The sequence below is a fragment of the Carassius gibelio genome, chromosome B20, assembly GCF_023724105.1.
Source record: "Carassius gibelio isolate Cgi1373 ecotype wild population from Czech Republic chromosome B20, carGib1.2-hapl.c, whole genome shotgun sequence".
Classification (NCBI taxonomy): domain Eukaryota; kingdom Metazoa; phylum Chordata; class Actinopteri; order Cypriniformes; family Cyprinidae; genus Carassius; species Carassius gibelio.
In genome coordinates, this window is record NC_068415.1 from 734,564 (window position 1) to 759,429 (window position 24,866).

At 37.3% G+C, this 24,866-nt stretch overlaps 2 protein-coding genes across 3 annotated transcripts in view; one reads left to right on the forward strand and one right to left on the reverse strand.

Annotated features, from left to right (window-relative positions):
* Positions 1–11,413, reverse strand: LOC127984080 (leucine-rich repeat and fibronectin type-III domain-containing protein 5-like). 2 transcript variants are annotated; one of them, XM_052586551.1, is made up of 4 exons: positions 11,106–11,413; positions 3,888–5,308; positions 2,222–2,564; positions 1–776 (listed from the first exon to the last, which is right to left on the reverse strand). In XM_052586551.1, exons 2-4 carry the CDS (start codon positions 5,279–5,281, stop codon positions 243–245), a joined length of 2,271 nt encoding a protein of 756 aa, XP_052442511.1. In that variant the 5' UTR covers positions 5,282–5,308; positions 11,106–11,413; the 3' UTR covers positions 1–242. The 2 variants fall into 2 exon arrangements, with proteins under 2 accessions (XP_052442511.1, XP_052442512.1); XM_052586552.1 differs by lacking the exon at positions 11,106–11,413 and adding an exon at positions 11,048–11,080.
* Positions 11,414–12,390: 977 nt separating this feature from the next.
* The window catches only part of entpd5b (ectonucleoside triphosphate diphosphohydrolase 5b), a 13,122-nt gene continuing 646 nt past the window's right edge, over positions 12,391–24,866 (forward strand). The window contains exons 1-15 of the mRNA XM_052586693.1: positions 12,391–13,163; positions 13,280–13,420; positions 14,311–14,552; positions 18,086–18,165; positions 18,247–18,390; positions 18,724–18,799; positions 18,982–19,017; positions 19,163–19,251; positions 19,910–19,989; positions 20,068–20,129; positions 20,228–20,329; positions 21,229–21,372; positions 22,323–22,379; positions 22,466–22,581; positions 22,668–24,866. The exon at positions 22,668–24,866 is cut by the window's right edge and continues 646 nt beyond it. Of these exons, the coding sequence (XP_052442653.1) occupies positions 14,318–14,552; positions 18,086–18,165; positions 18,247–18,390; positions 18,724–18,799; positions 18,982–19,017; positions 19,163–19,251; positions 19,910–19,989; positions 20,068–20,129; positions 20,228–20,329; positions 21,229–21,372; positions 22,323–22,379; positions 22,466–22,581; positions 22,668–22,751 (1,305 nt within the window). The 5' untranslated portion in view covers positions 12,391–13,163; positions 13,280–13,420; positions 14,311–14,317 and the 3' untranslated portion in view covers positions 22,752–24,866. The remainder of the gene's footprint in view (positions 13,164–13,279; positions 13,421–14,310; positions 14,553–18,085; positions 18,166–18,246; positions 18,391–18,723; positions 18,800–18,981; positions 19,018–19,162; positions 19,252–19,909; positions 19,990–20,067; positions 20,130–20,227; positions 20,330–21,228; positions 21,373–22,322; positions 22,380–22,465; positions 22,582–22,667) is intronic.

The window sequence follows — 24,866 nt, forward strand, 5'->3', positions numbered from 1 at the left end:
TCATTTTCACATTTTATTTTACACAACATGTTTGTATGCAGTGTCTGTGTATTATTCCATAAAACAAAGAAATATACAAGTCGTAATATTGTTTTACTATATGCAGGAAACAGTATTTAATTTGTGCTTAAAAAACTTTGTCCTCTCCGTACATCTTGACACTTGACAGTCCGAGACTATAACACATGTACAGGGGCCTGAAATAGTATTAAAACCACAGAAGTGAAGTGCAAAATCCTCCATTATAACGTGCTCTCCAGTGCACACTGGGACTGGGACATCGAGGATCTCCCATTGGGAATCTCGCCCGAGTCCATCCGGGGAATATCTCCTCCGCTCATGGATAAGCTGCGTTTGGAGTGAAGCGGTTGTGCGTAGCTCACGTTCGCTGGATGTTTGCATGAGTTCACGTTGAGCGAGTGACGTCGACTGACCCGTACGCAGGCCGCGGGGATCGTCTGATAGTTGTGGAGACTCTGGAGCTGCGCTCTGCGAGACGATGGAGTCACTATTGTGGAATAAGCACGTACAGCGGGACGCACCTTGGCCGAGTTGTTCCTGTTGGTGTTCAGTTCAATGTTGACTTGTGTGTCCGTGCGTGCCGGACGGATCGGACGGGGAGACGCCGGATGCCAACTGTGGCTAGCTGCGGATGTGGTGACGGTGCAGTCCGGGAGAACCGGTTTGGATGCGACGGACTCGTTCTGCGGAGACAGCTTCCGACACGCGTCTGGACCCAGAACCTGCTTGGACATGGACTTGATAATTCCGCAGACCTGATGAATTAATGGATTAAAAAATATTAAATCATTTTAACACAAACATTTTGGGATTAGTTCACCTAGAAATGAATATTACACAATTTATTACTCACTCTCATGTGGTTCCAAACCTGAAAGACTGTCGTTCATCTTCGGAACACAAATTAAGATATATTTGTGACCATGGACCACAAAACCAGTCATAAGGCTCAATTTCTTTGAGAAAGCTGAATAATAATCTTCTTAATAAGTTGACTTGGGAACATTTCAGATGTGTTGGTGTCTATGGAGGGTCAGAGAGCTCTCAGATTCCAGCACAAATATCTTAATCTGTGTTCCGAAGATGAAAGAAAGTCTTATGGTTTTGGAACAACATGAGGGCGAGTAATTAATGACATCATTTTAATTTTTGGGTGAAATAACCCTTTAAACTCTCGTTATTAGAAAGGACCTTTATACAGAAAATTTGGAAACCTATATTAAATCACCTGGGAATGTTGTTGTTCCATATTAGTCACACAGTTTTTTATTTTTGTAATACAAAAAATATATAAAAAAAAATTCGTGTTATTTTTCTGTATACCTTCAAGAAAGAATCATTGTTATCTTCTCATTTGATTGACCTTTTAAACATCATATGTATAAGAATTTTTTTATCTCTCACATTTAATACTTTTTCAGTTTCCCCTTTATTATTATTTTTTATTTATATCTGTACGGTACTATACTCTTGATTTCTGAGCTCATTAACAGATATTTGTTCTTGTTGTGATCATGAACTCAGTTTACTTTGATGAATTGAAAACAAGTCTTCTTATGTTCATTTTGCATCTCCAATAAATGTTTCTTGATTTAAGAATCTTGTAGACATTTGCTCTGGAAAATAACAGAAACACTGGACGAAAAATACTGGAGAAACAGAAATACTGGATTCGTGTTCCCTTCAATGTATTCATTAAATTAAATTAATGTAGATTGTTTTTACATTCCGGGTCCATTTGCAACCAAATAATCATTATTTTATAAAACATTTATAATATTCTTTAAGTAAAACCATATTGTATCTGATCAACAACTTATCATTGATGAGTAAATCACTTGATATAATGGTTCATCTTTAGAAATCCACATTCATTTATTTGCAGTCTGAAGAGTGTGTGAGACGTGGAGAAGGCTAAGTTAAGCTTTTGACACCAATATAACTTCATAGATAATTTTACAAAAATATAATTTTGACACTAAAGATACTCCATACATGGTTATATCCAAGCAAAAATTACAAAATTGTATTTTTTTTTTTTTTTATAAAACAAGACTTAATATCCTAAATCATTTTATGTGTACAATAAATGCATGTTTAAAAATTTATACTGGAGTAATTTTTTACAGTGAAAGCATTTGCAAAGTTTCAGTCCCGTGCTAAAAGCTATGCATTTGTTAGAAATGTTGATTACACAGACCTGATGCTCGGATGGCGAGCGCACGTCGCCCAGCTCTACACCCTTCTCCACACCCTCCTGCTGGCACACCCGGTATCGCACGATGAGGAAGATGATGAAGGCCAGGACGGACGCCACGATCACGCCGCCGATGATGACCACGATGGTGCCGCCCAGGAACTGTGACTGCATGAAGTGACAGCTCAGATACTGCGGCTCGGTGGAGAAGTGAACGCAGCCCACCACACGAGTAGCCGTCAGCGCCGTCATAGCGTCATCGTAAATGGCCAGAACGCAAAGATCGTACGTCATTCCTGCTGCCAGGTTGTTGACCGTGATGCTTTTACTGGTCGGAGGAATCATTCTGTAAGAAACAGCCATCAGCAAACATGCAATCAGAAACACTGCTGGAAACAATCCGTGTGAACCAAACACTCTTAAATGAAGAAATACTGTATTTACTTGGGAAGCAAAATGTCTTGCGATATGAAGTCTTGTTTTCTGAGACATTTGTCAATATGAAGTTAATTTAAGCTTAAAATAAGAACAAACATCTGTCAGCTTGTTTTCTCTTTAAAGGGACGATTAACTATTTATAATCTCACTTCATTTTGATGAATGTATTTGTGTCCAATTCGATCAATAATTAAGTCTCACAGGATAACATAAGTTTTTTTGATTCACCAAAAATAACTGGCTCATAAGAGTCATTCATCAAGGAATCAGACTACAGTTGACATGCTCTATCGTTATAAAACAGTAAAAAGAGCCGGTTCATTAGACTCATTCGTTTGGGAATCAGATTGCACTGGTAGCTCTGTACGGGTTTGATTCACTAAAAAGAGCCGATTCATAAGAGCCATTCCATACTGTGATTGCACACCAAACTCTGAGCCAGATCTGCCTTCATGAGCCACCGAACCCCTCCAGACCGTTTAGATCCCGGCTGCACTGTTAGTGCGCTTTCTTCTGTCTTCCACATCATTTTATAGTCTGTAGAGTCAGCTGAGCAGCTCGGGAGGAGCGATACACATCACAAACCTGCCGTTCACCACTCCAACGTGTGTAAAACAACACACTCTGGTCTTGTTTTTGTCTTGTAGGACAATTAAAATTGAGTAACATTATCGATCTGACTGCACTGACACTATCAGATGAGAACAAAACTTGAACCCAGCTGATGTTCCCATAAAACATTCTGAATCTGATGTTGTTGTTTTTTTTCTTGATTATGTCAACATTAAGGGATAATTCTATTGTATCATTTTACAAATCATGTTACTTTTGAACATTCTGAAACAAGTAGCGACATTTAAAATAATGTCAGACGAACGTCCAACGAAACTGTTTCAGGAAAAAGTGTTCTGTGAATGATGTTTTTAAAAACCAGACTTTAAACGAGCATTCCATTAACGTTACTTCAAGAACGTTTGTTAACAACATTGAAAGAACATTGCCAGGATGTTTTGCTTAAATTTTTTAAAACGTTATTTGAAGGTTCTCTGAACGCTCGGGTTTCTTTTTTATCTTTTAGAAGTGTTAAATTAAACATTGATTGTTTAGAAAAGATATGTTTGTTTTTTTTCGTCAATGGAACATTGAGGGAATACTCCACTGTATCATTTTGCAAGCATTATGGGAATGTTACATTTGAATGTTCTGAAATGTAAAAACCAAGCAGGCTCACCTGTACACTAACGAGTCGTCGTACGTGCCGTTGTATTGCACCTGGAACATCCGGATCCCTGGAATATTCCTCTGAATGTTGAACTTCACCAGAGCCGTGGATGCAGTGATCTCCGAGATCAGGACCCTCTTCTCCGCTCCACCCTTGTTGCCCATCGAGGATCCTCCGTCTCCGCCCGTCTTGGCAGAAGTGGCGATGTCAGATGACCCCGGATCCGGCTCCTGGACCATACTGGTGTCGTTGGTGAAATGTGGAAGTTTGGTGATGAGCAGATCCACCGTCTGCTGCGCCTCTCCGGACGGGTTGGACGCGACGCAGGTGAAAGATCCGGAGTCCTTGACCGTGCTGATCAGGATGTCCAGGGTCCCGTCCGAATGGAGGACGGTGCGACTGGAGTTGAACACCAGCTTCCCGTCCGGAGCGATCCAGTGCATGACGGGATCCGGGTCTCCTCGGGCTTTACAGCGCAGGGACACCTGCTGGCCCTCGAGAGCGTGCGTCTCCTGCGAGTGTCTAGTGATGAGCGGCGGCTCGCACAGGAACTCCTCCTCGGATACGGTCCAGAAATAGCGTCCGGCGAGATGCTGCGGAGCCGCACAGGTCTCCAGATCATCCTCGCGCCGCAGACGTCGAAGCCACAGCAGCTCACAGTTACAGTGCAGCGGGTTTCCTCCGAAACTCAACGCGAACGACGTCGGACCCAAGACACCAGAAGTGGCTAAAACTCCGGCGCGCTGGAAAACCGGATCCGGCGGGAGCTTGTGGAGCTTATTAGACGTCACATCCAGACGCTTGAGCTTCTGAAGCCCGGAGAAGGTTCCTTCGGGGATGTAGTTGATCATGTTGTGGTCCAGGTTTAAGGTGTGCAGGTTGCTCATGAGCTGGATGGCGATCCACGGCACGCTCTCCAGGTTGTTGTAGGATAGATCCAGCTCTTCCAGCGCCAGAAGGTCGTTGAACGCTCCTATGTGGATGTGCGTGAGCTGGTTGTTGTTCAGAATGAGATGGTGCAGCTTGGACATGCCGCTAAACGTATCGTTGGTTATGTGGGTCAAGCGGTTGCTGTCCAGATGAAGGGCGCGGAGGTTCTCCAGATCGTTGAAGGCGTGCGGCGTGACCGATCCTATCGTGTTCCTAGAGAGCGTCAGGTCCACCAGTTTGGTCATGTTCCCGAAATCCTTCCGCTTGATGCTCGTGATGAAGTTGTCCCCGAGTCGGAGCTCGACGGTGCGTCTGTCGATGTTTGGAGGGACGAACAGCAGACCCTTTTTATCACACAAGGTTGCCAGATTGGGGGACAAAACCTGGCAGATGCAGCGCTTGGGACACACTTGGATCTTCTGGGCCTTTAACGCCATTACAACAACCATCAAATAAACCAGTAGCGTCTCCATCTGGGTTATGGGGATTGGTTAAACAACCTGCGGAGAGAGCAAACACAGAAACGCTTCTCAGATGACGTCAGAACACACATGAGCTAAAAGCCACAAGATACAAATTATATTTTTTCTGCTATCTTTAAAACATGTCCAAACAAACCAAATAATCCTGTGCATACAACCATTTCACGAGCATCACATCAGAGAATCTGACGGCTTGAGAAGCTTCCTGGAGACATGTCTTAAAGCTCACGCTCCACTGAATCGCTGTTTTTGATATGATAATGTTGATCCTTTCATCTTTGTGTTTGGTGAGATGAAAGACTCCTCTGGCCGTCCAGATACTCATCAGAATTAGTCTGATGTCTCCAAAGACCGAGCAGAGACAAAGAGCACCAACACAGATGCCACATCGTCGTTCCCTCGCATCGATTCGCTCGTGTTTCTGATTACTCTTGTGCGATGAGAAACATATTCTCTGAATGACTCTTAGGTCCTTGACGAGATATAACATTTCACACCAGCTACGGTTTTCATTAGAATGCTTCTTTGCAAAGATCATGAATGTTTAATTGAGGATGTGTGCATTTACAGAGGAATCTGAGCGTTGGCTCGTGGTTTCTGTCGCTTTACATGGTGTTTCTAACAAGCACTAAAATATCCACAGATTCTTGTCGCTTCTGTCATTTGTAACCTTGGAAAAGCAGGTCTCTTCTGAATGTCGAGCGCTGTCACGAGTGATTAGCGTTTCAAAGCTGTGCGCTGAGAATGCGTGTGATAATAACCTGCCGTGCATCAGGCCTGTGATCACGAGAGAGTCGCCATCATTACACTGTCATGAACACAATAGAGGAGCCGCGTGTAAAAAGAGGCAATAAAAGTGAAGGATGAGGGTGACACCTGACATCTGACAGTCTGGGAGAGCAATGAAAAAGGGAGCATGCTAAATTATAAAATGCATGAAATAAACAACACGAAGATGTGCGCCGATTCATCTCTGTCACACAGAAAGGCCACAGCTTTACATAACGACTTACTGAGCAAACGCACGTGACAGTGTTCACAAAGATGACACAATGCCTCGTCCCTGCTAAAATATGTTCTGAAAGCGTTTTCCTACCGTTCCCAGTAAGTTATAAATGTGTACTCTGAATTTTTTGTTTTTAATGTTTTGTAATTATTTTAATGCAAATGTTGAGGGAACATTGTATCATTTCACAAACATTGTGGGAATGTTACTTTTGAATGTTCTCTGAACATTCTGAAACAAGTAACATTTGAACGTTCGATGAACGTCCAACTTAAACGCTTCAGGAAACTTTGTTTCAGAAATGATGTATAAATAAAAATGTTGTGCTAACGTGCTAAAAAAAAAAAAAACAGATAACAACCCAGCTAACAAAAGAATGTTCTTAAAATGTATCACTAACATTGTAAAAGGTTATTTCTGAATGGTTTCTGAATGCTCCAAATGTGCAAACATTATGGGATTGTCTGCAACAATTAGTAACGTTTAAAAAATGAGTAACAACAAAAAACATTAGATGAACTTCAAACTAAAGTTTAAGAAATAAAACATTCCACAAACGATGTGGAAATAATGTTAATGTGCTAACATTTGAGAGCATGATAACATCCCAGCTAGCAAAATATGTTTTTTTTACATTTCAAAATGTTATTTCTGGATGTTCTATGAACATTAAAAATGTGCATAATTTGTAACTTTCGGCAAGCATCCAACTAAAAAGCTTTAGAAAGAAATGTATAAATGTTTTTGTGTAAGTGTTTTGCAAACATTAAAGAACAAATTCTTTGGAAAGAATGTTCCATTAACGTTACTGCAGCTTTGTCAGAACGTTCTGAGAACATTCCCTGTTAGCTGAGTGTAATATGATGCATTGAACGTATTCCTATAATCATAACACACTGAAGCTCACGGGTCAAGGACAAATGACCGTGTTGTTGGTGTTTAACAGGCGGGCGATGTCACCCTCTCTGCATCTCTAATCACCTTCTTCATTGAGTCTGTGTCTGGTGTTGTTCGCCATCCAGCTGGCTGCTTTAGTTGGCAAAGCGTCTGTATTTTGAGCGCGCTTCCCCTCAGAAACACCGCTGTGAATGTGCTACTGGGTGCTCAGAGCGAGCCATATTTCTGTTATTCTGCATCCTATTTTTCGCAGCCAACACTCACTGAAGCACAAATGAAGCAGCATGAGTTTGGCACTGTTTCCACACATCTACAGCTGCTACACCGAACACTTTCAAACCAAAGCTAATGACGCTAGCACGACTCGAACCCTCTGCCTTTCAACCCATCAGACATTCTCATGTCGCTCCAAACCCGTTTGCTCTTATATGATTGGCTGGACACAAATTTCCTGCTGACAAAAAAAAGGTTCTTCGAAGGTTCTTCAGATTATCAAAAGGTAAGAAAAAGATGGTCCTTGACTGAAAAGTTCTTTGTGAAACCAAAAATGGTTCTTCTATGGCATCTCTTGAAGAACCTTTTGAAGCACCTTTATTTTTAAGAGTTTAGTTCTGAATATCAAAAACGTCCAGCTTTTTAACTGGTTCAGAAATGTTTTTATATACGTACAGTAAGGGAACATTACATTGTATCATTTTGCAAACATTATGGGAATGTTACTTTTTGAATGAAACATTTAATGAACAAAAATATAAATGATGTTTTTGTGCTAACATTTTGAGAACATTATTAAACACCACATAACTTTAAATGTTCTAGTGACACATTCTATGAACATTGTCAAAATGTTGTGTGAACGTTCCTTGTAAGCTGTGTTTGAGCTGTTTGAGCTCAGGTAACAGGGAAAATTCTCACCACTTTCACTAACATTTTTTAAAAGTTATATAAATTATAGGACGAAATGTTCTTAAAGAAATGTTTATGAATTTCTTCATTAACTTCATAACTTAAAATTTGATTCAGTTTCTGAATGTCGAGAGAAATTATTCAGAACGTCCTCATGATGTTAAAATGTAACATTATAATGCTATTGTAACAGTATAAAAAATATATATACAAAAATCATTCTGTTTTGGGTGAATATAAATTTAGTACAATGTTGCAAGAAACACCTTTTAAATAGAGTGGAGGTCAAAAGTAGAATCTGCAAAAAGTTAATTATTTTACTCTCTGATGCTGCAGAGGAACCATGCATTAAGAAAACTTTATGAATTTGAAGGTCAGGGTAAATTTAACTTATTTTGTCTCCTGGGAAACATTCAGCTATCTTCTGTAGTCTCTGAAGGGCAGTACAAAATGAAAAAATATGATATTTATAGGCAAAATAAGAAAAATTCTGTTCAAATGTTTTCACGCCCCCGGCTCTTAATGCTTGGTTCCTCCATCTGGAGCATCAGAGAGGGTCTGAACCTTCTGTGATAGTTGTGTTTGAGTCCATCAGTTATCCCCAGAGTGAAAAGATGCATCTCAGAATCATGCAGTCATTGCTGGAAAGGGTTCAAATACACAAAAATTCTGGAAAACCAAAGAATTTGTGGGAGCTGAAGGGTTTTTCTGAAGAACAGCAGACAGTTTCTCTGTTCAGGACAAACAGGAGACTCATGAACAACTATCACCAAACACAAACACATTCAGGTTCAGGATCATTCAGGAGACATCGCAGTGTTAAGAATCAGGGGGGTGAAAACTTTTGAACGAGATCTTATTATTTTCTTTTGTATGATCGCTCTTATCTTGGTAAATTAATTAACACTGCAGATTCTGAAGTAAACTTTTGACCTCAACTGTAACAGAATTACAAAAAGAAAATTGACATTTTAATGTTTTAGAAACATTTAAAAAGCACTGTACCCACAATATTTTTACAACCTGTATCTGTTATCTGCGGGTGTTCTTCTTCAGTGTGTTTGTGTTCAGATTCATAAACGGTTATTCCTACAACCGTGCACTGCAGGAACATGATTTTCCATTTGTGCTTGATTATTTGGATTCATGCCTTCCACAATCTGCGTGTGACTTCATAAACTCATGTGATCCGTGAGATCAGATCCGACACTGCACTGTTCTCAGACTAACACATGTTTCTGCACTTCCTCACTGCTAAAGACATGAAGCTGAGTGCATTCTCTTATTTCTGTGCATTAGCTGCCAGTAGACCGTCTGCACTGATAGAGAGACATCAATGATTTACAGACACACACACACACACACACAGATACTGAGAGTCAGACGCTTCATTAATGGATGACTGAGAGTGTGCTTTAAGACACACTTTTGACTGTGACTTCGGAATATGATGTGTTTTTGGGTGAATAATAAACTGTAGAGTGGGACCCTTTTATATATAGTTTATGGTCTTGGGCATCTTGATTTAAGGATGTTTAGGTGTTTGCCCTGGAAAACAAGATGGAAATACTGAGGAAGAGATTCATTGTTTTCCAGCGCATGCAACATTTATTGCCATGACTTTATGAATTTAAGAGTTCCTGCTCTGATTTAAGATCTTTTCAGGCTTTAATCTGCGAGTGGACTAAGACTTTTTCAGAAACCCTGGACTCAAAACTGTTTGGTTTACCAACATTGTTCAGATCTATCCTCGTCTCGTGTTCAACAGAAGAGAGAAACTCAGAGAGAACTACGTGAGGGAGAGTAACTGATGACCGCTTTCGTTTTTTGGGTGAACTGTCCCTTCAAAAGGAACGCATTTGAACATCAGATCAGGGAAGAAACAGATAGTCAATATTAATGCTAGAAATCAGTGAATCTGCTCAGAGAGTACATTTAGAATAAAAGGTTCAAATAAATCAAATAAAAAGTTAAAAAGAAGAGCATTCATTTAAAATAAAAATCTTTTCTATCAATATACACGACTGTTCACAAGTTTGGGGTCAGAACATTTTTATTCTTTCTTTTTTTTTTGTTAAGATGTGTTAAATTATGAAGTGATAGCAAAGATTTATATTTTGAATAAATGCTGTTCTTTTTAATTTTTTATTCATCAAAAATCCTGAAACAAATATTGCAGTTTCCAATATATATATATATATATATATATATATATATATATATATATATATATATATATATTTGGCAGCACAACATTGATAATTGTAATAATAAATCAGCTTATTAGAATGATTTGTGAAGATCATGTGACACTCTATACTCGAGTAATGATGATGGAAATGCATGGATTTCTTTTTTATATCAAATATTAACAATGTCACCAGAACATTGCATAAACAGTATCTTATTTAATAACCTTTAAAAAGCAGTAGTTGAAATGTCTCTGTTAGCGGACTAACAGAGTGTGAGTATTTAGGCACATTCATGAACACATTTTCAGAAACCGATGCTTTGATCTGAAAACAGCCATCCATCCGATCACAGGTTATCTGAAACAACACTAACATGAAGCATGAAGGGCTCATCTCACATCCCTGGAGCAGGAAAAACAACCAATTACTGCCCAAAGATATTCAAGCATGCACAATCCTATTGAACACTCATGCATTTTCTTACAAAAGCAAAATATCCCAAGCGAATAACGCAAAGATGGATCTGAAGGCCTGTCCTGGGTGAGATCTGTCCATTAGGGACCCTGATGCTGTCACTCAGCTCGATGTAAAAATGCAGTAAACCTGCCATCATTCCGAGTCTGTAAATGCATTGCACACGGTTTATTGATAACGAAATAACATGCATGCTTCATTTCGAGCGCACTCGGAGCAGATGTGACCTTGCAGATGTTCTGATCGAGTGATTAAATGTGTTATCGTGTTTCTTTCTCATACCTGTCCTCGAGATCTCAGCGATCTGCATCTGAGGATGGAGAAGCATCGCATCATTTACCTGTAGAAGAGATCAGCTTTGCTTCGTAGGGGCAAAGCACGCCGTTTTTCCACCCAAATCACCGCATTTTCAGCAGCTCCTTCCTTCTGATGACCCAAATAGATCAGTGGGCATCAGATCCTCCCTCATCAGGACCTCGATGCGCTTCCAGATGTCCATGTCCGAAGCGCGGACGAGCAGCTGATTAAACTCCCTTCTGTAATGTGTGATATGTTCATTAGGATTCTCCTTTATTGATGAAACCGCAGACAGAAGCTCGAGCCGGGATCGCCTCTCCGCATTACGCCTTCATGCACCCAAATTACCAACTCTAGTACGGCGAGGGCTCGGCTCATGAATATTAATTAGATCATGATGCAGCCTTCCAATTGAACGGCGCGCTTTGGAATATTAATCAGACACACTGACGTAGAGACGTTACCCTCCTATAGTGATGGATTGTTCTGGTATAAGGTCTTCTTTATTTGGTAATATGTGTCCCTGCAGCACAGAAGCAGATTTATGCTTGATAGTTCGAAAAGCCTAACTGTGAATTTTGTGGTAAAAGACACTATTTTGCATCTTTTTTTTCATTGCCTTTTTACTCAAGATTTTATTGGAAGGATTTGGAATTTTATATTAACAGTAACAAATGGAGTGCATGATAGAAATGTGTATATTTGATGTGCTTTTTATACAGAAAACTGAAAATCTGAATTGTGAAGAAGAACATATTATACATTTGTTTATTTATTTTTTTTTAGAAAAAAAACATATACATGAGAAGCAGTGGGCTCAGTGTAGTCCAGATTTCTAACATCTTAAATCTTTTGCAAACAACGAAAAAGCAATGAAAACATTGAATGCCCTCAAAGCATAGAAATGTAATTTTCTTCCTTTCGTTTTTCATTTTTTCTCTCATAATTTACTAATGTTAATTTGATAATGTGAATATGTAATACCTCTTGTTCTTGTGACATTGAATTAATAAAGCACACATTTAAAAAAAAACTCTTTGTGTTCCGATGGCGAAGTATATATTCTTTTAAACTGTTTTATTTTAATGTATTTTATTGTAAAATACTGTAACAATATATTGTTATATAATATTAATTAGAAATTGTTGATGTAATGTTGTTATCTAATGTTAAAGCGCGCCTCTAGAATATTAATGAGCTCGCTGACATTGAGCTCTTACCGTCCAATGGGAGGTCTGGTCTCATGAATATTAAGTAGCATGCCTTCGCCCTAGTAGGGTTGGTCAGAGAAAACGCCTTTGTGGAGACGGGAGCGAATACGGATCGGATCTCAACAGTATGATGTTTGCAGATGGCTGTGATTGTGATGGAGCAGGTCTGAGATCAGTCTGACACATGAAACATGCATGCAGAAGATGAAGAAGACTAATATACGCTTTATTTGGCTTAAAACAGCGGTTTGCATTCAAGTAGGCTATATGTAAATTAAATATTTGTATGTTTTGTATGTGAGCATAATTTAGTTACAAAATAAGGCTACGCTTTATTAAACAGCACTGTATGTTAATACTGGGTAATATTAATAAAATACATTTAAGATTAGGGTACGGTTTAGGGCTACAGGGCATGTGATTACGGAAATGTTGAGATCTATTATATAATATAATATATTTTTGTATTATGGGTTATGCTAAAACATAAATAAATAAAATACTTGATTTGTCATGCATACTATGTAAACAGTTTTGCAGAAAAAACAGAAGATGCTTGTTTTGACGGGACACTTATTAAACGCATTTCTGTTCACATGCTGCTTTATTTATTTCTCATGACGTTGACGTTCGTCTCGTGTTTCTGTGCGGTGATACTCTGGCCCCGCCCACACTTGCCTGCGTCACCATCTGCCGCTGTCAATCAAACGCAAGTTTGCTGCTGTCAGACACCGGCACTTTTACCATCAATCCATAAATCATAACTCGGCACGTACACACGGTATAAACGCAGGATTCATAAACGGACTTATATTCGAACCATCTAGCGTTGAACTGAACCAAATTTAGAGTTTGCGTGTAAGTTCAGCGAGTTAGCGAGCGGTTAGCAGGTACGTTAACAAACAACAACAAACCCACATTAAGTAAATTACCTCAGATTACAAGTGTTTGACTGCAAAACATGTCGACATAAAGTTAAAAGTGGCAGATTTGGCGTGTTTGACAGCGAACCCCGTGTAGAATGTGAGCGCTCAGCAGGTGGATGTGCTGAGGCGGCGTCGCGGTTAATCATGCGCCTGGAGTCCGCCGGAGGAGCCTCAGGATCGGGCTGAAGCTCTGCTGACTCCGCGGTCTGAGTCTGAGCTCGGTGAGACATCAACTACTGTCTAATATTGTTTGTGTACATGTTCAGTCCTGCACCCGAAGCTTCATCAGACTCCTGTTAGTTTGCTGACAGATCATAAAGCGAAAGTCGAGTGTTCCTCAAGGGCAGAGTCATATTTGGAGATGAAAGATTTTAACCAATAACTGCTATAATTGTTTAACCCTCGAGCATCCGTCGTGTAGAAGCCCTTAATTTGTCCTTCGTGGAGGTCTGATACCAGTTTACTTTCTTTCTTTTAAAAATAAATGCCTTTTCACTATCTTCGATAAAATAAAAACTATCCGTTTATTTTTTTATTTACTTATTTACCTCTAAAAGTACCATCTTTTTCTGTAAAAATATGCTTATTTTATGTTATATTTAGTATTTATTTTACTTAAAGGGATACGCCATGTTGTCATGTCGTTCCAAACCCGTGAATGTAAGCACAATGTAAGATATTTGACAGTGACTTAAAAAAACAAAGAAAGATAGAAACATATCAGTATGATTAGACTGCCAAAACCTACAATTTTAGTGACTTTGTTCACATCTGGTGACATATGATGTCATTACAATATAAAAAATATCAATAGTCCCTGGATTTTACTGAATTTCCATTCATTTCCAATGGGTGCCCACTTTTGTCCACAAAGGAAAAATTAAGGAGTTTTTTTCAACCACTTAACTTTGTTGAATCGAGTCAGTTTTTTTAAAGCCAAGTCTTATACCACTAAGATTAAAGGAACTATTTAAAATAATAATAATAATATTAATTTTGCTTCAAAGTGTGCCGAAGGATGCTTGAGGGTTATTATGATGTTTTGCTGATAATGCTGGTTGATGGGAGTGTCTGTGGGATATAAACCGTGTCTGCTCTGCTCCATCTTCAGTCTAAGGATGTCTGCGTTGCTCAGAGTTTCTCTTCTTCTGGCCGTCTGGATGCTTCTGGCAGCGGTGTCTTCCTCTCAGAGGAACGCTCTGAATGCTGTGGATTTCTCCGAGAGTTTTGGAAACGCCCTTCCGTCCCTCAGTCGCCCGGCGAACGCCAGTCAGATCTTCTACAGCATCATGTTTGACGCCGGCAGCACCGGCACCCGCATCCACGTCTACACCTTCATCCAGAAAGATCCGGGTGAGATGATGACTGTCTGTCCGTCACTACATAGAAAGGCAGATGTGTAGTTATGGAATTAATTTTGCATGTAGTTACTTCAGAAATAAACCTGATTTATTCACAACTAACTTAAACACTAGCAGGGTTATTATATTTAATTAAAACCATTGAAATAGAATATTAAAAATATTAGTTTTTTTTTTTTTTAAATAATTGCCAAGAAAAATTTTTTTCTTTAATATGACACACTAAAATAGATATTTCTAAAACTAAAACTGAAATACAAATTATATAATTTTTTACCATTTTTAATTTCAAAAGTAAAATGAAATTGGAAAATGTAGAAATGAGAAAATGTAGAAATAAGAACTGTGCGCCGCTCTCAGCGCCTTCAAAATAAAGGTCTCGCCTCGAACACATCGGCCAAATAGAAAAACTTATCAGCCGTTTACAATATTTGAAAAATGCCAAATATCGGCCGATATATCGGTCAACCACTATTTTTATTTTATTTAAATGTTTATACATCATAGTATTTTTTGTATTGTCCCACTTTTAATGCATGTAGAAAAACTCTTTTATGAAGTGAACTCACTTAAAGGGTTATTTAGTGTAATTTTGCCAGAAAAAGGTCGATAATTGTTATCACGTTAATGTAAAAATTATTGTCTAATATAACTTGTGTTTGTCTGTTTGCTGGTTTTTTATTGTATTTGTTATACTTGAGTTTTTTTGTTTATCATTTTTGTCATGAAAATAGCCTAAGATGCCGACATGAAGCTTTGTGTTTGTGTGTCCTATCTCTCATTCGGCACAAATCCAAATATTCCATAATATTTCCACTAAACTATTATTTATTATGTAAATTATAGGCTTTGTACAGTACTTCAGTCTTGTCCAAAAGGTGACAAAGTGGCAGATGTTTGGTTCACTGTATTTTTTGTTGATAAAGTACAAACTGCGCTGTCAAGTTAGCAGTGCTGGAACTGGTGTGTGTGTGTGTGTGTGTGTGTGTGTGCCGGCGCACTTGAACTCTTTCCTTATACCAAGCAGAATCAACTTAAAACACTCCTTCATTTATTGTTTTATTAATAGTGCATCACTGTAAAAGGTCTACATTTATTTGTGTAAAGTTATAATGAAAACTAAACATTGTGCTTTTGTAAAATAAAGAAAGCAAAAATGTATGTGCTTTCTGCAGTTAGTTTCCTTTCTGTGAACAAATTAAGCCTGTCACAATAATAATAATAACTTTATTTTTATATAGTGCCTTTTAAAACTGTTTCTCCAGCCGCTTTACATAACAAAACAAACAAGTAAAAATACAACACCCACATGACAACCAATTAAAAACAAACCAAGATATTAAAATCTTAACAGTCCAGAAAAAGCTATCCTAAAAATGAAACTTTATACATACTGTATATTGGCTACATTGTGTTGCTTTTTTCCCCTTGTTTATTTGTAAACCTAGCATTGTAGATTTTTTTTCCTGTTGTACTGAAATTGTATTGAACCATGACATGTGTGTACCGTTACACCGCTAATATATATGTGTTTCAGTAGCGTAGCCACAGGTGTGCCACCTAAAAATAGATGCAGAATTATTTTTTATAGTCTCAATAAAAAAATGTTTACTAAACTTGGGCTATTGTTGTTTACTTAGAAAATACATATATTTTTAAATCAATCATTTCACGCGTAAATTACAAATATTTTAACTGACCACTTGTTTCCATGGCGACGCGTCATGATTGTCACGTGACACACCGCAGCCACTAACAGATGTATCGCTATTCGTTTTATTTAGTTTTTCATTTTTTATTAAAATATATACACAAACTTGCTTACCATGTCAGCTATCTGATATTCCGATTCTTCTTTTAAAAACCTTTATAAATGATCTTGATCTGTAACGAGATGAGCGCTGCAGTTCAGAGTCCTATCAGCCGGATTTAACCTACAGCACTTGAATTCCCCAGTTTCTCCCGAAATACATGAAAGTAAGTGGCTGTTGAACTGGACGAAGAATAGAGTAAACTTTATTGTTCTGCTATGTGTGTCTGATATATGAATAAAACACGTCTGCAAATTACATTTGATTAGATAGTTTTTGCTGCTTCCATAGACATCAGTGTGTATTTTACAAACTACCAATGTATTGTACTAGTGATTATGTATATTTAAATGTATGAAACCTAAAATAAACATTATGTGGTTGAAAACACTGCATATTAATTGTGATATATGACAAGCGCTGAGCCGACGCGCGAAACCTGTTTGAATCTGGCAGTTCTGCGACATCACTGAACATTCTAAATCTTACTCTCAGGGGCACAGAAATAAGAATCCAATATATGGTGAAATAATGCTCAAAATGTTAAAATGTAATTTACATTTTAAATTATTTTTGTTAAAATATATCTGCTGACATTCGGACTGCCAACCAATCAGCAAACAGCAGCTGACTGTGACCCCAGCAGTCTATGATATAAACAGATCATTTTTGATTGCACATTACTGGCTAGCAATATGTCGCAGAGCTCCTTTCTTAATTTTTTTAGCAAAAAACCTCGGCTTGATAGACAGCCGGACACAAGGCCTAACGTTACACCTGATGAGGATGTTTCTCCCTCCCTGGGCCCAACATCAACAGTGTTGCCAGATTGGAAATGTCCAAGTATCGTACCAGAAGTTCAAAATTATCGTATTTGGAAGAAAATTATTACATTTAACAATTAACTACATTTTGACACGACCTGCAAATTAACACGAGGAGTATGGTTGGACGGAAGCAGTGCGACAAAAATACTATCCAATAATTTTGCACAGTAATCTGACAATAAACGTGGCACACCCAGATTTTCATATGCACACCCAGAGTCTCTTTTCTGGCTACGCTACTGATGTGTTTGGTTTGGTATATGTGTTTTTTGTTGTTGCCAAAATCAGTATTGTATCTGGTCGATATTAAAAGGGAAATTTATTTTTAGCTTATGCAAAACGTGATACTGCAGAGTTTTTAGGTCATGTTTTCTCACTTTTTTCCAAACCGTGACAAATGTCAGTCTCCGTTCCCTGCAGAATGCGCTATATCCTCTAAACCAATCACAGTGCACCATTCAACACACTGTAAACTGTAACAACCAATCACAGTGCACCATTCAACACACTGCTCACTGTTATTAATAGTACGGTAAAAACAAAAACATCACGGATTTATTCCATTTTGGAAAAAAGTTTTATAATAAATGTAAAAAATTATAATTTTTTATGTTTTCAAAACCTAAAGATGCAATGTTTGAAACAGAAAAAAAGTAGTTTTCATCTTGCCATCTTTCTTGGTAAAGAAAACACATTTTTACTCAAATTAATCAAAATGGATTTATAGTGTTTTGGAACCAACTTCTTCACACACACACAGAGATTCACACTCATCATTCAAGTGTTTATTGTCCTGCAGAATGGTGCTGATTTAAATAGAAAGTGTTTACAGTAATTCCAGTAATGAGCACCAGCAGCTTGTGTCCTGACGTGTGTCCTGTCCTCAGATGGACTGCCGGTTCTGGATAATGAGATGTTCCACTCGATGAAGCCCGGTCTCTCTGCGTTCGCAGACATCCCTGAGATTGTGAGTTACCAGGTGTTTCTGAGTGATGTGCTGTAAGTGTGTGTGTGTGTGTGCGGTCAGCGCTGATGTCTGTGCTCTCAGGCCGGTCATACGGTGCGTCAGCTGCTGCGTGTGGCCAAGAAGACGGTTCCTCCGGTGGAGTGGAAGAGAACCCCAGTTCTGTTCAGAGCCACGGCTGGACTGAGGCTGCTGCCGCCGGCTAAAGCCCACGCGCTTCTGGAGGAGGTACAACACCTTCACTTACTACAATACAACTAATCCACTCTGTGTGTTGCTGTTTGATAATGGGTTTGTATTTTTGGGGGAACTATATAATATTTATACAGTAGTTATTATCAATTTATTGCATATTGACCAGAAAAAAAAGATATTAAAGTGCCCCAGTTATGGATGTCATGCAGTGTGTAGCACAGCTCTAAATGAATGAAAACATCTGAAAGTGCACAGTGTATAAAGTTATTGTCTCTCAAAAGAAAGAGTCGACTCTGAAGCTCTCAGACTGTGATGTCATCATGAATCATTAGCATATTCCCGCCCACTCGTTTTTTTTGTCTGCAGGTGCAAGACGTCTTCGATGAATCTCCGTTCTACGTTCCTGTGGATAGCGTCAGTATCATGAACGGCACGAATGAAGGTCTGTCCGCAAACTACAAACCAACAGAAATGTACAAATATAAAAAATTAGAACAAAATAGAAAATAGAAATGTAAGTCATGTGCAGCTCAAACCAAAAAAAACCTCAAGGAATATTATTGTATATCTGTTTATTAGTGCAGAAGAGTCTGTGAAATGACTGTGGTGTATGTCTCTTCACAGGGATTCTGGCCTGGGTCACAGTTAACTTCCTCACAGGTGACACTCTCTACTGTCAGCTTAATAAATCATGCTGAGCTTAAACACCTGACGTCAGTGAGTCTGAGTCACGCTCTGGTCTTTGTCCTTCAGAAGTGTTAATAACTGTAATGTTGTCAGACGAGGTCTTGAATGCTGTTTTCAGGTCGACTCCACAGAAACCCACAGAGGACGGTGGGAATCCTGGATCTGGGAGGAGGATCCACACAAATCACCTTCCTGCCCAAATCAAGGGTCAGTGAGCTAGTTTTGAGGAACTAATACACTAGCATTCAAAAATAAATTATGTTGTATTCATCAAGGATGCATTCAATTGATGAAAAGTGTCAGTCGAGACATTAATAATGTTACAGAATATTTCTATTTCAAATTAACCCTTTTCTTCTGAACTTTCTGTTCATCTGTGAGTCCTGAGAAATAAAATGCATCACAGTTTCCACACAAATATTGAGCAGCACAACTGTGTTCAACACTGATAATAATCAGAAATGTTTCTTGAGCAGTAAATCATCATATTATTCTGATTTCTGAAGATCATGTGACACTGAAGACTGGAGGAATGATGCTGAAAATACAGCGGAGCATCACAGAAATACATTACACTTTAACACAGATTCACACAGAAAACAGATGATTTACATCAGAATAATATTTCACAATTATTAGTGTATTTTTGATCAAATAAAGGCAGCTTTGATGAGCAATAGAGACTTAATTTGCTAATATTAAAACTCAAATTTCGCTCAGGTATTCTCTGTTTACATTTGTTACTAGAGACTAGTGTAGTATAGACTAGAGACCACCTAGCAACCACTGACACACCTTAGCAACCGCGCAGTCCTGTGGTGAGGGTCTGAATGGTGTGACTCCAGCTGTGTGTTGTGTTTAACAGAAAACGGTTGAGAGCGCTCCAGCGGATTTCATGGTGAGGTTCCACATGTTCAGCAGCTCTTATGAGCTCTACACACACAGGTAACCAGGATGAAGAGGAGGAGGAGGAGGAGGAGGAGTGTGGTGTTTCCCGCTCTAAACATGTGCTCTTCTTCACAGCTACCTGGGAAACGGAATCAAAGCAGCGCGTCTGTCAGCTCTGGGAGCGCTGGGTTCAGAGGGTAACACACACACACACACACACACCTGATGTTCAGTACGACCAGCAGCCACTTCAGTCTTCATCTGTGTCTGTGTGTGTGTGTGTGTGTGTGTGTAGGTCTGGAGAAGAAAGTTTTCCAAAGCTCCTGTTTGCCCAAAAGGTACACGGGTGAATTCAGCTTCGGAGGATTCAGTTATCACGTCAGCGGAGTCACCGACGGTAAAACACACTTAAACCTGTTCATGCCTCCATCGAGCGGTTGCATTATTATGATCATGTAACATTTACCTCAAATTCATTTATTGAAATGTGAAATTTAAAAAAAAGTATTTATTCATCCTGGAGGTAATAGACTGATGTTAAAGAGGTTTTATCACTGTATTACAGTATGAAGAAACTAATGAGAATTACTGACATCAGCATGCATCAGTCATACGATGAGCTTTTAGTGCGGCTTTTATCATCGGTGTTCTTCTGTAGCATTTAATAGTATTGTGAGTTCATCATTTAGATTTTTATTTTTTCAATTTATATTTTATTTTAGAAATTATTTTATAAATAATTAAATAATAGTTAAATATAAGTTAAATATGTACAATGTTTTTCTATTTTATTTATTTCTAAAAATGCAAAACTATGAATTAGCAGGTAAATAAATTTAAATTAGAAATGCTAAAAACAAAATAAGAACAATTTGGAAAAAATAATTATATAAAATAAAATAGAAATTTAATATAGAAGTAGTAAAGTATATAAATTGTATTTCTTTTTATTTAGATTATAAAAAAATGCATGATAATCAAAAATGTTGCTTTAAGAAGTAATTTAAATAAAAATAAACAGAAATACTAAGAGAATCACAAGAGCGTATAACTAAAACTAAATAAATATGAAAATAGAAACTAATTCAAAATATTAAAAACAACTTTAAAAGTAAATAATACTTTTTATAATAATGGTTTTAATTCATTAAAGAAAAAAATTTATTCTGGGAAGAAAATGTGTTTATTTGTCATTAAAATAATGCCCATAAAGTCTTCTGAATGAAGTCTTGAGTTAAGTGTGTTTATGTGTTAGTGTCTGAAGTGTGTGTGTGTGTGTGTGTGTGTGATGCTCAGGTGTGTCGGGCTTCAGAGCGTGTTCTCAGGAGCTGCTGAAGGTGCTGAAGGGCATCATTAAACAGCCTCACGAGCTGAAGGACAGCAGCACCTTCTACGCCTTCTCTTATTACTTCGATCACGCCGTGGAGGCCGGACTCATCGGTGAGCAACACAAACACCAGCGTCAATCCCTTTCTCAGGATTCATTCCTTGTTTTCCAGTACAGATACCTGAACATCCTTAAATCAAGACATATTTAGATGCAAAATAAAGTGTTTATACTCAACCTTCTGGTGCTGTGGACATAAAAAAGTAGTTTTTTCAAAATATTGTTTTACTTCACCTGAATAGTACAAGACTTGGTAAAATTCTGCCACTTGTCAAGTAAACGAAAAAAGAAAAAAACGATCAACATGTCACAAATAGATTAGAGGTATTACATAAATATAATTTGGTACCATAAAATGTTATAAATATTACAATATATTCTTTTCACTGAAATAAAAAAACAATTGGTACATTTTGACTACCAGGAAAAAAAACTTTGTTAATTTAAGTTGATCCCAAACTCACTTCATTTTGATCAACTTCTCAGAAAACAAGCTTCAGATCTTGTCATATTTCACATCTATGATTTAAGAATTCTAAGACGTTTGCACTGAAATGTGCAAACGTCGGTGTGTGAAACGGCTGTCAAAAATACGTCATCAAGGTTAGTAATGCCTGTGACCTTGATGACGTATTTTTGACAGCCGTTTCACACACAGCATTTCGTGGTCATAATTCGCATGTCGTGTGTGTAACAGAGCTATTGTGAAAACAAGCGCCTTGTCTGTAAACTGTCACAGTCGTACATTTTAGAGTTGTACTCTAAAAAACACACAAAATTGCGTATCTGTAAACTGTTGTGGCAGTATATTTTGGAATCCAACTCTGACAAAAAACTGAATTACGTACAATAGTTTTAAATTACGCACAAGTATATTAAAATTACACACAAATGTTTTGAATTACTTACAATTATTTTTGAAAGTGATTTTATTCCATAAGAAAGCGTGTTAGTTTGTGACTGAACTCTTAGTTTATGAGAATGAATCTCTTGAGCGCTGCAGATGAGAGAAGAGGAGGAGCAGTGAAGATCCGAGACTTCAAGAAGAGAGCAAAAGAGGGTGAGACTCCTCTTCACCTTCATCTTCTCATCTCATATACATGATCACACAGACCCAACCCCAGCGCTTGTGTGTGTGTGTTGTAGTGTGTAACCGTCCGTCTGAACGCACTCAGCTCAATCCGTTCCTCTGCATGGATCTCACATACATCGTCTGTCTGCTCAAAGATGGCTTCGGCTTTAAGGAAAGCACCGTCCTTCAGGTACGTCTCTAGCCAGCTGTAAACTTACTGGTTAACTAGAGTTAATGAACTAGTAACTAGTTAAACCCTGCTGCTTGTGTTTCCAGCTGACCAAGAAGGTGAGGAACGTGGAGACCAGCTGGGCTTTAGGAGCTGCAATCTACCACTCCCAGAAGTTCAGGATCCATTAAAGAGCTTCAGAGAGAGAAACTGTCTCTGAGATGAACTGATTCCTAAGGAGCACAGAACTGCAGACGACTATTTGCTGTTGTTGTTTACATTACTGAGCGAATGTTACACTTTACAGCAGTCTGTCTTTAATACAGATTAGCTTTTCTTTTTTCCGCTATTAAAATATTTAAAATCACTTTTACACTCGTCAAAATCACTCTTACACTTGTTGAAATCACTCTTACTCTTGTCAAAATCTACTTTCAAAATCAACTATACACTCGTCAAAATCAACTTTTTCTCAAAATCTACTTTTCTCAAAATCAACTTTTTTCTAAATAAACTTTTTTTCTAAATCAACTTTACACTCGTCAAAATCAACTTTTTCTCAAAATCAACTTTACACTCGTCAAAATCTACTTTTTCTCAAAATCAACTTTACACTCGTCAAAATCAACTTTTTCAAAATCAACTTTACACTCGTCAAAATCAACTTTTTCTCAAAATCAACTTTTTTTTCAAAATTAACTTTGCTCTTGTCAAAATAAACTTTTTTTCAAAATAAACTTTTTTATAAAAAATCAACTTTAAACTTGTCAAAATCAACTTTTTCTCAAAATCAACTTAACACTTGTCAAAATCTACTTTCAAAATCAACTATACACTCGTCAAAATCAACTTTTTCTCAAAATCTACTTTTCTCAAAATCAACTTTTTTCTAAATAAACTTTTTTTCAAAATCAACTTTACACTCGTCAAAATCAACTTTTTTTTCAAAATCAACTTTACACTCATCAAAATCGACTTTTTTCAAAATCTAATTTACACTCTGTCAAAATCTACTTTTTCAAAATCAACTGTACACTTGTCAAAATCACTTTTACACTAGTCAAAATCAGCTTTTTTCAAAATCAACTTTACACTCATCAAAATCAACTTTTTCAAAATCAGCTTTTTTTCAAAATCAACTTTACACTCGTCAAAATAAACCTTTTTTCAAAATCAACTTTACACTCGTCAAAATAAACTTTTTCAAAATCAGCTTTTTTTCAAAATCAACTTTACACTCGTCAAAATAAACCTTTTTTCAAAATCAACTTTACACTCGTCAAAATAAACCTTTTTTCAAAATCAACTTTACACTCGTCAAAATCTACTTTTTCAAAATCAGATCTACATTTGTCAAAAACTACTTTTTTTTTTTAAATCAACATTACACTAGCCAAAATCAGCTTTTTTTCAGAATCAACTTTACACTTGTCAAAATCTACTTTTTTCAAAATCAGATCTACATTTGTCAAAATCTACTTTTTTCAAAATCAACTTTACACTCATCAAAATCTGCTTTTTTCAGAATCAACTTTACACTTGTCAAAATCTACTTTTTCAAAATCAGATCTACATTTGTCAAAATCTACTTTTTTCAAAATCAGATCTACATTTGTCAAAATCTACTTTTTTCAAAATCAACTTTACACTCGTCAAAATCTGCTTTTTTCAAAATCAACTTTACACTCGTCAAAATCTGCTTTTTTCAGAATCAACTTTACACTCGTCAAAATCTAATTTACATTCGTCAAAATTGACTTTTTTTCAAAATCAACTTTACACTCGTCAAAATCTACTTTTTTCAGAATCAACTTTACACTTGTCAAAATCTACTTTTTTCAAAATCAGATCTACATTTGTCAAAATCTACTTTTTTCAAAATCAGATCTACATTTGTCAAAATCTACTTTTTTCAAAATCAGATCTACATTTGTCAAAATCTACTTTTTTCAAAATCAACTTTACACTCGTCAAAATCTGCTTTTTTCAAAATCAACTTTACACTCGTCAAAATCTGCTTTTTTCAGAATCAACTTTACACTTGTCAAAATCTACTTTTTTCAAAATCAGATCTACATTTGTCAAAATCTACTTTTTTCAAAATCAACTTTACACTCGTCAAAATCTGCTTTTTTCAGAATCAACTTTACACTTGTCAAAATCTACTTTTTTCAAAATCAGATCTACATTTGTCAAAATCTACTTTTTTCAAAATCAGATCTACATTTGTCAAAATCTACTTTTTTCAAAATCAACTTTACACTCGTCAAAATCTGCTTTTTTCAAAATCAACTTTACACTCGTCA